Genomic DNA, 13216 nt, shown 5'->3' on the forward strand with positions numbered 1-13216 from the left:
CACAATTTCTTGTAAACTAAACTATTTGTACATCGGAAAAAAATTGGAATCTCCAGTCCCAATTCCAGTTCAAATATGATGATAATTTGTCTGCAAGTAAATGTTTTCACTAAGGAAAAACCTTTTAGATACATTAGAAATAAACCATTTTCCATCTAGCATTTAGAGTAATCGATCTTTTTAGGGAATTGGTATTTGCTCACTGAAAAAAAAAGTTATTGAAAATTGAATATCTAGAACCACTGAGCCAACTTCTACTATAAACTCGGCCAAACTGTATCATGGGAATGTTTAGAAGAGGGAATCGTTTGGTTTCGTCACCCAAAGATTAGGTTTATTCAACTCGCATGTTATGCGCCGATTGTAAACAAAGCAAACTTCAGAAATATTAGTGAACAAAATGTACACAGGTTTATTTTTCATTTGCCAAAACATTATGACCTTTATTTTTGCGATGTCAAACATTTCAAAATGTTAAAAAATATTGATGTTCTGGATGAACGTTCATGAAGTTTAAAATGAAAAAAAATGTCAGTTGAAAAATCAAAATTCAAATCAAACCGTTAGTGCTCCCAATCAACTAAGTTTGCAAACCTTGTAACACATTTTTATCATTCCCACAATACTGAAGGCATAAATAATTAAAAACCAATGGAATTTTTTCATTCCATTTCCTGACTTGCCGATCGAATTGCTACAGCATGGCAAGAGTTACTACTCTTTTATTAGGTACTGTTATATCCATGTTATGATAATGATCCCATGGTTGAATTACAGAATTTTAAAAGAACGCTTTGGACAAGAAATATATCCTTAGAAACTTCCGAACGATTTAAGAGTCATATTTACAAAATTTAGAACATGTAACCACAAAGTACCAATTGAAACAGGAAGATGAATAACATAGAAAGATAATTATATAATTTGTTCATTATGTACCAGTAATTAAAAACTCATTGGGTGACGAACACCACTATGTTAGGAAATTTAAAAAATTTGGTATCTAATTAATACCATAGATATTGATTTATGAAAAAGGTGTCCATATTTGTTAAAGAAATATTAGCTCGATTTATTTAGATATCTTTACTCTTTCTGACTTGACCTTGCATTTGTACATTTAAGAAATGAACTTAATGTCTAATCAAGTTATACGAGTATAACCTGGGTTGGGGCAGTTTACGCTTTATAATCCGGATTATAAAAAAGCGTAAATTGCTCCAACCCAGGTTATACGAGTATAAATTGGGTAGACATTGAGTTCATTCCTTATAATTTAATTTACTGTAATTTACTGTTCAAACCTTTTAAAATGAAATAATTCTGTTCAAAATTCAAACGTAACGTCAAGCGGAATAGTACGTTTTTGACGTTGGTGCATTATGACGTGTCTTGTGACGTGCAAACCAGGTTATACAAATTAACTAATTTTTTCTATCCAATCAAATGCTGCGTTACAAACAGAATTTAATTATTTGTACCTCATGTACTATTGATATGGTTTGAGAGAAATAAACATTCATGGTTACATGGTCATAAATGACGTCATCAACTCTCGACCACAGCTAATCCGTGATACCGGTATTGTATTGTTTTTATTTCACTAAGTAAGGACACAAAATAATCATACTTATCTTAATTTATATTTGGGATCTCGTATCCATCAATATGAAGTGTCAAAAATAGATAAGATACATATTTGGCTTGGACAAAATACCCAGTATTTATAAATTCGGAAGGAGTATTAACATGACTACAAAAAGATAACAATGCATGTACATACTTAAGAAATAAACAACGTTATTTAGTGAACATGGCGTTATGAATAGCAATTACTCTGTTGGCATATTCCATGATGCGCGCTAGCGCATCATGGAAAATATGCCAGCAGAGCAGTTGCTATTCATAACGCCATGTTCACTAAATAATCGTTGTTTATTACTTATATTTGCATTTACCACTCGCAAATACCCTGTATTAGCCTAGACCTTGACATTTAGCTATTACATCAAAAGTAAGCATTCAGACTGTAATGTATCTTATTAATTCACATAGATTTGTTAACAGAATCAATGATATGTTATAACAGTAATTCCTTTAAAATGTTATCAAAAACATGTTTTAATATTACATGTAAATACGTCAATTTTAATGGAGTTGGAGAAAAACACATGATGTATCGTATAGTGGTTTAATCTATAACGTCATGGAAAAGTATATGTAACGTTACACCTTTATGACGTAATAGTATACTGACAGAGCAATTGCGATTATAGAGAAATAATTGCAGCTCCTCCGTATGGGCTTACAGTGGGAAAGAACAATGGAAATGCAAATATATGAATATACTTACATAGCCAAAGGCATTCACATACAAATATATGGTCTTTTAAATTATTGATTTATTAGGCAAATCGCTGAGCAAGGAAACAACTGTAAATACATGTAACGTGCATGAATAAGGAAACATATAACGTTACAGTAGATATGTTTATTTTAGTTGAATGAAGTCGAAATGTTGGTGATTTATTTGAACTCCATCATAAGGAGAATTAGATGTCGAACAAAGCGTGAATTGTTGAGAGGTGCATCAATGGCATTAAGATTAGAGCGATTTGATGACACTCAGAGCTTGTATTATAAGGGCGTGTCCCTAAAGACGACTTGTTTCGCTGAAAGCGTCAGAAAGGCGGCGAATGTGACTTCCGTTACCCAGAGGTCCTCAGCCTCATGCATCAGTTTTTATTCATCAAGTTTTATTGAGAAACTTGGAGAGGAAAATCGAAATCAGTTTGTTAAATGTTAAATTATGACATTTAAAGTTTATTGATGTAGGAATATGTTAATATTGAATGAATTCCAAAAAGAATAAATACACTATGGTATGTTGTGTGTTATGCAAGGAAGTAAAAATGTTGAAAAACAATCGTTGTGCAATTTGACCATCATACAAAATAGTCATCTTAAAGTTTTGGGAATTAAAAAATGTAAAACTATCCATACCACATTTAAAAGATAGTAGTATATTCGTAAAACATACACTGACACAGCAGGGCTTTGATTTGCATAATGATATGATATACTCAATGGACTGGAAAAGTGAGGCCGCGTCACACGAAGCTCTCAATGTCTTCTCCCAAGTCCGATTCTGTGCTGGCGCTGGTGCTGCTCTCTGGTGAAGTGAACAGGTCGAGATCAGGAATGCTATCCACTGAAATACGAGAGTGGCGATACGAGTTTATTAGTATAATAAATCAACAAATCAGCTTATAAAAATATCTAGGTGAGCTTAATATACATATGAGTAAGAGCTTTGTCTTATTAATCATAGAAAGCGATACATGTATATAATTATGTGTGGTTGTGTTGGATACGGAGTTCATCTCATGACAACTGACAATAAAATCCATGAATTACCACTCTCGACATCGGAGTTCAAACAAACGGAGAGAATGCTGTTTGAATCCTCCCCTGATCCTATATGTTTGTATGTATCCACCCACGACTCAGTATTTATATCATCTAACGTGCAGCCGGTCTCATCACTGCATTTGTCACAAGTAGAACTCTCTGAAAAATAAACAACAAAATGACATTGTTATTTCCCACAAAAGCCGTGCTGGGGACTTCCACTTCAAATAACAATGATTTGATTGGTCTTTTTGAAAATTATTCATCAGATGTTTTTCACTATTATAATATAAAGCTATTCCTGAACTATATTTATTTTTTAACGACTGGTAAAGTTCAACAATCGACTGAAATTCAAATATAGATATGCAGGAGATCCATTTTCTGGGAGGAAGTCGGAGAATCCGTGTAAAACCCAGATATGCATACTTGTAATGATGAATAAAAAATATGTAATAAATTGACCATGATTCGGAAAATGAACAAACCATTCATATACATGTATGTTTTGTTTTTGTGGGTTTAAAATCAGTTAATGAAAAGGTAATGTGTGTATACTGAAAATACTGAAATAATTTACCAGTTCGTTATCTTCCATGTTGTCTTTAATTTAACTGAAAATGTTTTGTTATTCAAAATTAATTAGCAAAACAAAGCCGGACAGCCATAAACAATTTCAAAGAAACAACTTTATTCGAATTATTGTACTTAATTCTATACCAATGCTACATGTACTTTTATCATACTATCATGTTAAATATTGAAATCTTTTAGACGCAGTTTATAATGCGTTCTATAGTTTTAACTTCAGGGTTAGCAACACACGTGGCAAAGGGTAACACTATATAAATAGTGCCTGTTTGGGAGGATAACTGTTGAAATTGACACCTATTTATTTTATTATACTGAATGTCTTATATTTAAAGAAAATTTTACTGCTTTTACACAGAAATGAAGTGAATTCTACGGCGAACCGTACGCGCATAATTTACGCGCATGTAACAATTCTTTGTGTAACCGGTTGCCAAGTGTGTTGCTAACGCTGAGGGTAATAGAACGGATTACCAACTGCGTCTAAACCAATCAGATTTCAGTATTTAACATGAAAGTATCATAATACGAATTGTTACATGCGCGTCGTAGAGAGGACACCAATGAACCCCCCCTTCATATTTTTTCAGACTTTCAAATCTTCAAAATAAGTCTGTACCTGCGCAGTTCGACAGCTGTTCTGAGTGATTAAAAAGGCATTGTCCTGTTCTTGTCTGCATACTTTTGAAACAAAATGACATGTAGGACATCATATATATGGCTTTTCTATCTTTTAGCAACATTTTTGGCCAGTTTCGGGCAGAAACAAGCCAGTTCAAGAAATGTTTACATTCTTATCCTCAAATGTACAAGATGGCCGCACATCCCCCTTGAGAGGGATGTTTTGCTATAACAAACGCGATTTTTACACATAAAGGTCCGATGAAAAAAATACCATATACAATAGTTAGATCAAATGTGTCAAATATAATTACATGTAATGTGGGGTAAATGAATCGGGGATAAAGAAAAATATACTCGGCTGATAAGGATTACTGTTTTAACAACCAGACCCTAAAGTTTAAATCATTACTGACTAAGTTGCAGCATGTTTGGGCCTAATAGATAATTTTAAAAGCGCAGTTTTTTTTAACAGCGAACTTTAGCGTAGTGGTCCTATGAATACAGATCATTGGACCTTGGCGTTATCGATCATCGGACGTTGACGTGACTCGTCTGTAGAAATGGACTATTGGACTTTCGCGTAACCATCGGACTTTGACAATTGCAAGGACATCAAACGATTGACATTTGGTGCAGACTTTAACTATTTTGGTATATTCTGATCCTTAGCCTTTTGATTAATTGTAGTTACGCAGTTCTTTTGTTTTAAAAACATTATTTGCATCAAGAACAAGTACATGTAAATAATTGACCTGACGATACGGCGAACACCAGAAAATAGCCTGTTCAGATGTTTAAGCGTGAAGGGTCATATTTTTGGTAGCTGATTAGAATCAATGAATTTTCTGAATATTGTGATACGTTATACATTTTGCAGTTAATTCGTCCATATGTTTTTTTTTCTATGGATGATTATATATAGTGATGGTTATGCTATTTGCAACAACTCTTCCGCTGAATTTTTCAATTAGTTTCAAATTGTTTAAAACCATCATTTTATCTTATTCTTTATGAGTAAACAGTCGTGATTGAACTGTCATGTTGTAAATTTTACTGCCACCCGGTAAATTCAACATTCACAACATGACACACTTACATAAACAAAAAGCCCAGGAGCCACATTGCTCACCTGAGCAACAATAGCCACCATAATCTTTAGATCGTATTCACTACAAAATATTTAGACACCTTAGTAGCTTTCATATTTTGATCTTTTAATTCAAATTTTTCAGCATATTCGTAAGTTAAACATTGAGCTCCTTATTTTTGTTTAAAGATTTTTTCTATAGATTAATAAATGTGGCCTCACCTTACCTCTGGAGTTCATAATTTGAACAAACTTAAACCTACAATACCTGAGGATGCTTCCACTAAAATTACAACCTTTCTGGCCATACTGGTACTGTACCAGTTATCGGCTAAGACCAGTTATCGGCTAAACTGAGAGTTCGGGTTTATAGCACGCGACAATCCAAGATTTTTTAATTCAGTCGTCTTTTTCGAATAAAGAAAAGTAAGTTTGCTTGAAAACTTTCTTGAATATGTTTTATACATGAGCTTAAACGATCATTGTTTACCGCTGATTTTACAGCAGTGGGGAAAATGACGCAATAAGTTAAAAATAGAATATTACCTCTTTGTGATACGTTATTATATCCCTTCTTTGATTTGATATATAAAATCAATACATTTAACATGTATAAACAAAAGGAATTCACGAATTTCCGAGAGATTCGTACTGCAATTGAACGCCTGATTGCACAATTATGTATTGAATAGTATACAATTTGGTGTATAAGTTTTGTTTATAATGTATCATGACCCCGAATACTTTAGTCTGACCCCACAAGGGGCATAATTCAAACTACATTAAGCAGAGTATAAAATCAACATGAACACGGATTTTTGCTATGTTATTATCACGAAGCCGATAACTGGTACAGTATATCGTAAAAACTCGGCAAATTCGGGGCGTGCTTAAAAGCACAAAACAAGATGTTTTGGGTTCTAAATAATGATATAAACTAACAGATTGATAAATAATGAGTTCACTTTTTAAAGTATGTCAAGTTTTATCCAAAAATATCAAGAAATAAGGAATTACGAAAAGAAAACGTTAAATTTTAGCCGATAACTGGTACAGTGCCAGTATGGTTTTTAAAAAGAATATTTTAAAATATTTTTATCTTTATATAGTTATTCATATGTAAAAATTCTCCCCCCCACCCCCCTTGGTGGCCCATCCTTCTCCCGGGGATAATTTTTTAAACAAATTTAAGCTTGAATCTACACTACTTGAGGACGCTTTCACACAAGTTTCAGCTTGTCTGGGCTAACAGTTTTTGACAGTAAAGTTTTGAAAAATGATTTTAAACAAATCCGTGTCATTGACACACTTTAGAAAGTGTCAATTTTATTTTGTTATTTAAAAATTATCAAAACCGTAGAACATTTTTTAAAATACAAAACATTGATAAACTTATAAACTTGAGGTATGGGGTCTCGTCCTTTTAGTACCATTGACCTCAATTATATATGCTGTGCACTAAGGACGTGGACTTACCCTTTTATTCACCAAAAAAATTCGTGTGAGGGTAAGAAACCATATGAAACCAAAAAAAGGCAACATCACTAAAAGCGCTTGGCACTTGCAGTTAAAGTTGCAGATCTTCCTGATTAGACCTTTGACCCGTACAGAGTTTGTAACACGTTCGTCTGGTGTAACCTTTGACCTTCACTGTATGTCATTGTCCGAATTATTTCATATACACATGTGGTATGTTGTTTAAAAATTCCATGAACTGAGGATATAACAAGTGGCGAATCATGTGATCTGAACATTTATTTATATTTTATAGTCTTAGAAATAACCCACAACAGGCTTATTATGAAGCTTTCTTATAAAAATTGGTATTGATATTTGGATTCAACATGCTAGATAAAACACGGAGTTGTACAAAAGAATAAAATGTAAGATGTACTTGACATGAATTACACTGAGTCCTGATTTATTGCTTTTTTCAGTTCCCTTTCCCTAAAACCATGCCGACATAGCACACCTTTGTTTTCATTTAAAGTTTATTTTCTGGATATTCAGTTCAAAGGATGTTGGCACCTTATTAATAAATCTGTCGATAAATGACAGATGTAGCTAAATAACATAAAAAACTAAAACAAAAATTATGTTCATTTTGATCAACTTTACTTTTGCCAATATTTTATCTCATTCACAAAAGTAATAGAACATACGAAGGCCCATCGAGCTCATGTTCGTAGGTAAAAAAAAATTTTTTTCGCAAATAAACGCGTTACTTTCGGAAATAAACGCGAAAATTTCGCGATATAACGCGTTTGTTTTGCGAATAAACGCGAAACGTTCGCGATATAACGCGTAACTTTCGCGAATAAACGCAAAACTTTCGCGCTATAACGCGTTAGTTTTGCGAATGAACACTTTACTTTTGCGATATAACGCGTAACTTTCGCAATATAAAGCATAACTTTCGCGAAACTATCATTTAAATATTGTCATTTCATACAAGAACCCTAATGAAGAAAAATGATTGAAAACAAATACATTTCAGTTTTAAAGAATGAAATACTTATTATTCATAATGATTGTATTATCCTTGTTACGTTGATTTATGAAGAAAAAATTATCTTTTTTTACATATAGATATTAATAAATCTGATAAAACTTCATAACATTTTTAGATGTTATGTGTTCAAAGTAGATAATAAGTTAGAGCATCATATCTCATTCGTTCGCCGACCATGAACAGAACAGACATTCATCAGATCATTGATTATCTTTTCTTCTAAAATTATTATAAATTCAACCGTCGGAAACCTTTAAAATCTTAGTACTGATTTCTAAATGACTTATGTGATAGATTTAGAGAACGAATTTACGTAATCTAGGTTTGAACAATAGCTTAAAAATTTCAATTCACGGCTTGACTTATCTTTCTGATATTAAACTAGACGTTAATTTATGTCGCGGCATTATGACATATATTATAACGTTTCGAACAATAAAATCCTTTTAATTCTAAAATGATACTTAATAAAACTTTTAATTCGAATTAAAATTGTTATCATTAGAGTATATTGGTGCCTCATTTTCTATAATACAACGCCCGTGAGAATGGAAGAAGCCATTATGTCCTTTGAAAATCAGTACTAAGAATTTAAAGATTTCCTTCAATTGAATTTATATCAATTTGTGAATGATTTGATCTGATTCATGTACATCTTTATATAATAAGATTATTTTTTTCATTTATAATTAATATGTTTGTTTTCAGTCATTGTTCTTCATAGGGTTTCTTGTCTGAAATGACAATATTTATATTAAAGTTTCACGTCTATCTGCAAAAGTTTCGCGTTATATCGCGAAAGTTTTGCGTTTATTCACGACTGTAACGCGTTTATTCGCGAAAGTTTCGCGTTTATTCGCGATAAAAAATATTTTTTTTACCTACGAAAATGAGCTCAATGGGCTTTCGTGTGTATGAAATGACAATATTTATATAATTGTTTCGCGTTAAGGTCAGACGACACGTTCCTCAATTTTAAATAACTTTTTCCAGAAATTTGTTGATGGTTTACTACTATTTTGACAGGCTTTCTTGCAAAAAATTAGGGTACCTTACCAGGCATTTCTGCAAAATACTAGAGTATGCAATTTCCTATACAATCTTCTTGAAAATACACTTGAACTGCTAATATAAAAATACATGCATATACAGCACAGCAAAATTCACTATATTGGAACTCTATCTCGGCCGGGGCGGGGATTTGAAATCACGACCGTTAGAACCCATACGCTTCTGGCAGTGAGTGGCCACGGTTCTAGCCACTCGGCCATGTAGACACATAACCACATTGAATTAAATTTTAATCATTTTTAAAATAATTATAAAATTAATATTTTTTGTTAGAACTCATTATTACGAGGAATACAAAAAGATTCTCGAGGAACGTGTCGTCTGACCTTAATTCGCGAAAGTTTCGCGTTTATTCGCGATAGTTTCGCGTTTATTCGCGGTAGTTTCGCGTTTATTCGCGAATTTTTTTTACCTACGAAAATGAGCTCAATGGGCTTTCGTAAGAACACATACATTTTATTGCATCAAAAAATAAAACATGATTACACAAACAAAACAAAGTGAACAACAAAGTCAACACAAAAAACAAAGTTAATAAATCTAAACGTACAAGAAATATGAAATTTTTTTTGTGACCGCTATGCAATGGAAGTTGATTTCAAAGGCGTATGGTCACGATTTGACATTTTTATCATCTTTGTGCGAGCCTTGTTTATACAACAATGAATTGTGAGCTCAGTAGCCCTCTTATTACTTGATTACATGACTACTGACATTCAGTAGTATAGCATTGTTAACATTAGAAGAAAAAAAATAAAACTTGAAATTTTTCAGCTCATATAATGACCTTGCTCCTCAATAAAAGATGGGATTAAAAGACATATCAAGAAATCTACATCAATATTAAAAGCTGGAAAAAATTGGAATCACCGAACAAGGACATGATACTAAGCAACTGTTTCAGCGAGCGCGTCTTGTCGTAAAATAGAAACCCAATGCTCATAAAAAGCAATATTGCTGTCTCCTATGTGTTAGAGGATTAAGTCCCTCTTTCAATCAATGTCCAACATATAATGCTGGTTAACCTTTGCATGGTATTCATTTCATATTGTTGCAATAAACAAGCATAATATTGCGACGGCTGCATCGTTTAGAAGTCACTTACCTTGTGTGTCTGTATGTGAACTACTCTCGGACCGCTCTCCCTCGGGTAACAGCAGTTTGATTACTTCTCCTGGGATTTTGCTTTTTGGAACCATGTTTACACGGACAGACTTTATTTCTCCACGCCTTTCCAGTAGATGACACAGGTGTAACTCGGTGTTATTGAGGGTGAAGTATTGTCCGTTGTGTAGAAACACCTGTATTTTGGGGAGTGTGCGGGGGTGGGGCTCTGGGCCACCCTTCATCCCCTCACTGACCTGAATGTCAAGTTCCTCTATGGTCACACCCACTGCAGAACACGTGTAATTTATATCGGAGGGTTTGAGAGACAGGCTTGAACTCCGGAACATTGTCTTAAGCCTGTCGAGTCGTCTTGTATATAGTATAATTATTGATCATTAAGTAAGACTAAACCTACCTGTCACATGTCACAGGTATGTAACTACTCCTTTGCTTCACCCTTATTGGTTCATCAGATTGGCCTTATAGCAGCTAGTGTATTGACCGGTGAATGTTAAATCCTTATTGTTTTATTCTGACAAAGAAATCGTCGAGATTTGCCGTTTGTAAAAACAAAATCTGAAGATTATTGAGTTTTTTTCAATGCGCACCGCTGAATAACTGGACAATGAAATGATGGAATGTAATTCAATTATTTAATTGTGTCGTATACAAAAAAAATAGGTTTTGAGATTTAATCGAAACCATTATATTATACACTTTAATGATCGAGAATTTTTTTGCAAATGACGTTGTAATATATGGAACTATTTTTGATCTTATGCTACAATCATTTTTAATAACTCGAAAGTTGCATCTCAGAATTAAATGACGAATCATTAATTCTATTATAATTTGGAAAAAAATTCACCGTTTCGTGCGCGTCTTGTCATCTCTGGGGAAGGAAAAGCCATCCAAATGTAGGTCCCACCTTAAATCGATCACGTGACCTCTGTACAGCAATCACACATTATCAGTGGGTTGTCAATTGTATCCCTTTTTTTTCAGAAAAGTTGTTTAACACCAGTAAATGTAACTTTACACAAGTAAATGTAACACTGCCTCTTACACATTCTTTCCTTTAAAAGAATGTAAAGTATTAGGCGGGGTCCTATATGTTAGCCTTATCTGGATGCTAAATATCCGCAGTAGATTGGAGAGTGCCGACGTCGTCCTTAGTAAAAGGACCTATTCGCAACAAACCGTCACCCTAATCAATACCCTGACTGGAACCATCACACACCAAAGACGCTATCGTCAGGCGTGTTCGAATAGAACTACTCGAAGTTCAGATTCTGGATCTTGATAAACCAACGCTCCGTGGTGAACGGCCTTGCAGATGGAAGGGAATAAGGAGAAACGGTGGCTCAAGTATACCAATCATTTATATTTTTTGGTAGCTTGAAATGTTACGTTCATAGTTATAAATGTCAAGAAGATATTGAAATCATTTCTGTTTTACTTTTAATCATTGTTTTGAACACAGTGAATTCAATTCAAGACATTTGATATCCATGAAGCTGCAATATCTAGACGAAGAAAACTAGCTATTTTTTAAAATGATTTTTGTCATGAAAAAATCGATAAAGACCTTTCAGATCATGATTTTCTGATAAAATGGAACTATTCAGAGAAAGTGACTTGAGACAAGTGGCAGCGATTTATCCGGTATTAGTCCGGTGCTAATTACCAACGAGTTAATTAAGCAGGTGCTTCGCCGTTCGTGTTTTGTTACCTTGACTCGCATGATTTTGCATTTAATCTTCTTTTATTTTCAGAGTTCTATTACGTTCCAAAGTGAGAGGATTGAACTCCAACATGTTACAAAATACATCTTTACATGTATGTATAAGCTCAATTAATTTGAAGCGAGTACAAATTAGACTGCATTCTCAGAGATAGAGTAAGTTCACTATGAAATCCCATGCATTTTGCGTATCACATATCGTTGTAAAATTGTTTGTATTTAACTTTTACTACTTCAAAAATCATAATTTCTTCCAGAAATTATAATCATAGAATTAAGCAGCGTATAATTTACACCCAGCCGGTCAGGTTATTTCAATATTTAATCGTACAATTGCTGAAAATAATATAAGTAATAAAGAATCAATATTTGAGAATTATGAGGGGATCAAATACGGTCAGGGCATTATCAAATCTATCCTGAAGCCGTTCGGACTTTATTGGATTTGATCCCCTCATAAAACTCAAATCTTAATAATTCTGTCGACAATTATTGACAATTATGTACATTTTACTTCCTTCCAGAGATTCAGAGCACATGCATTTGACGTTTAAAATATTTTTGTTTAATGATTTACCTCTTGTACTTTAATAATAATTATAAATCATTTAACGAAAATTTTAAACGTTAGGCGCCTGCGATTCAAAGCCGTAGAATCATCATAATATTCAATCTTTATTCTGACAGAATTTCATATTAAGGTATATTTTACATCATGTTGAATGCTGGGGAAATACTAATATTTTATACTAGACTTTGACCCGTGCGTGCACGGGTCGACATTGCATATGATATCGGACATTTACGAAATACTAGTAGATACATTGACACACCGTATTGTTGACATTTACATAACCAAGCTTTAAGCCTACAATAATGCTATTAATTTCACTACACTCTGTTTAGTAAGAATAATCTAACTGTATCTCGGGCCAGGCCTTCTTTACAGTTAAACTGTCTCCCATATACTCGTACTGTAGCAAAATATTGCAGAATCGCTCCTAAACGATTTTGGAGAAAATTAATGAAGCTGCATTGAAAATAAGTCAAATTTTTCATAACAAACCAT

General features: G+C 33.4%; 1 protein-coding gene across 1 annotated transcript; it reads right to left on the minus strand.

Annotated features, from left to right (window-relative positions):
• Nucleotides 1-1901: 1901 nt before the first annotated feature.
• On the minus strand, nucleotides 1902-11548 carry LOC128167223 (uncharacterized). Its single transcript, XM_052832801.1, has 3 exons — nucleotides 10402-11548; nucleotides 3418-3570; nucleotides 1902-3211 (listed from the first exon to the last, which is right to left on the minus strand). Exons 1-3 carry the CDS (start codon nucleotides 10748-10750, stop codon nucleotides 3111-3113), a joined length of 603 nt encoding a protein of 200 aa, XP_052688761.1. The 5' UTR covers nucleotides 10751-11548; the 3' UTR covers nucleotides 1902-3110.
• Between the last annotated feature and the right edge of the window lie 1668 nt (nucleotides 11549-13216).

The sequence above is a fragment of the Crassostrea angulata genome, chromosome 10, assembly GCF_025612915.1.
Source record: "Crassostrea angulata isolate pt1a10 chromosome 10, ASM2561291v2, whole genome shotgun sequence".
Classification (NCBI taxonomy): domain Eukaryota; kingdom Metazoa; phylum Mollusca; class Bivalvia; order Ostreida; family Ostreidae; genus Magallana; species Magallana angulata.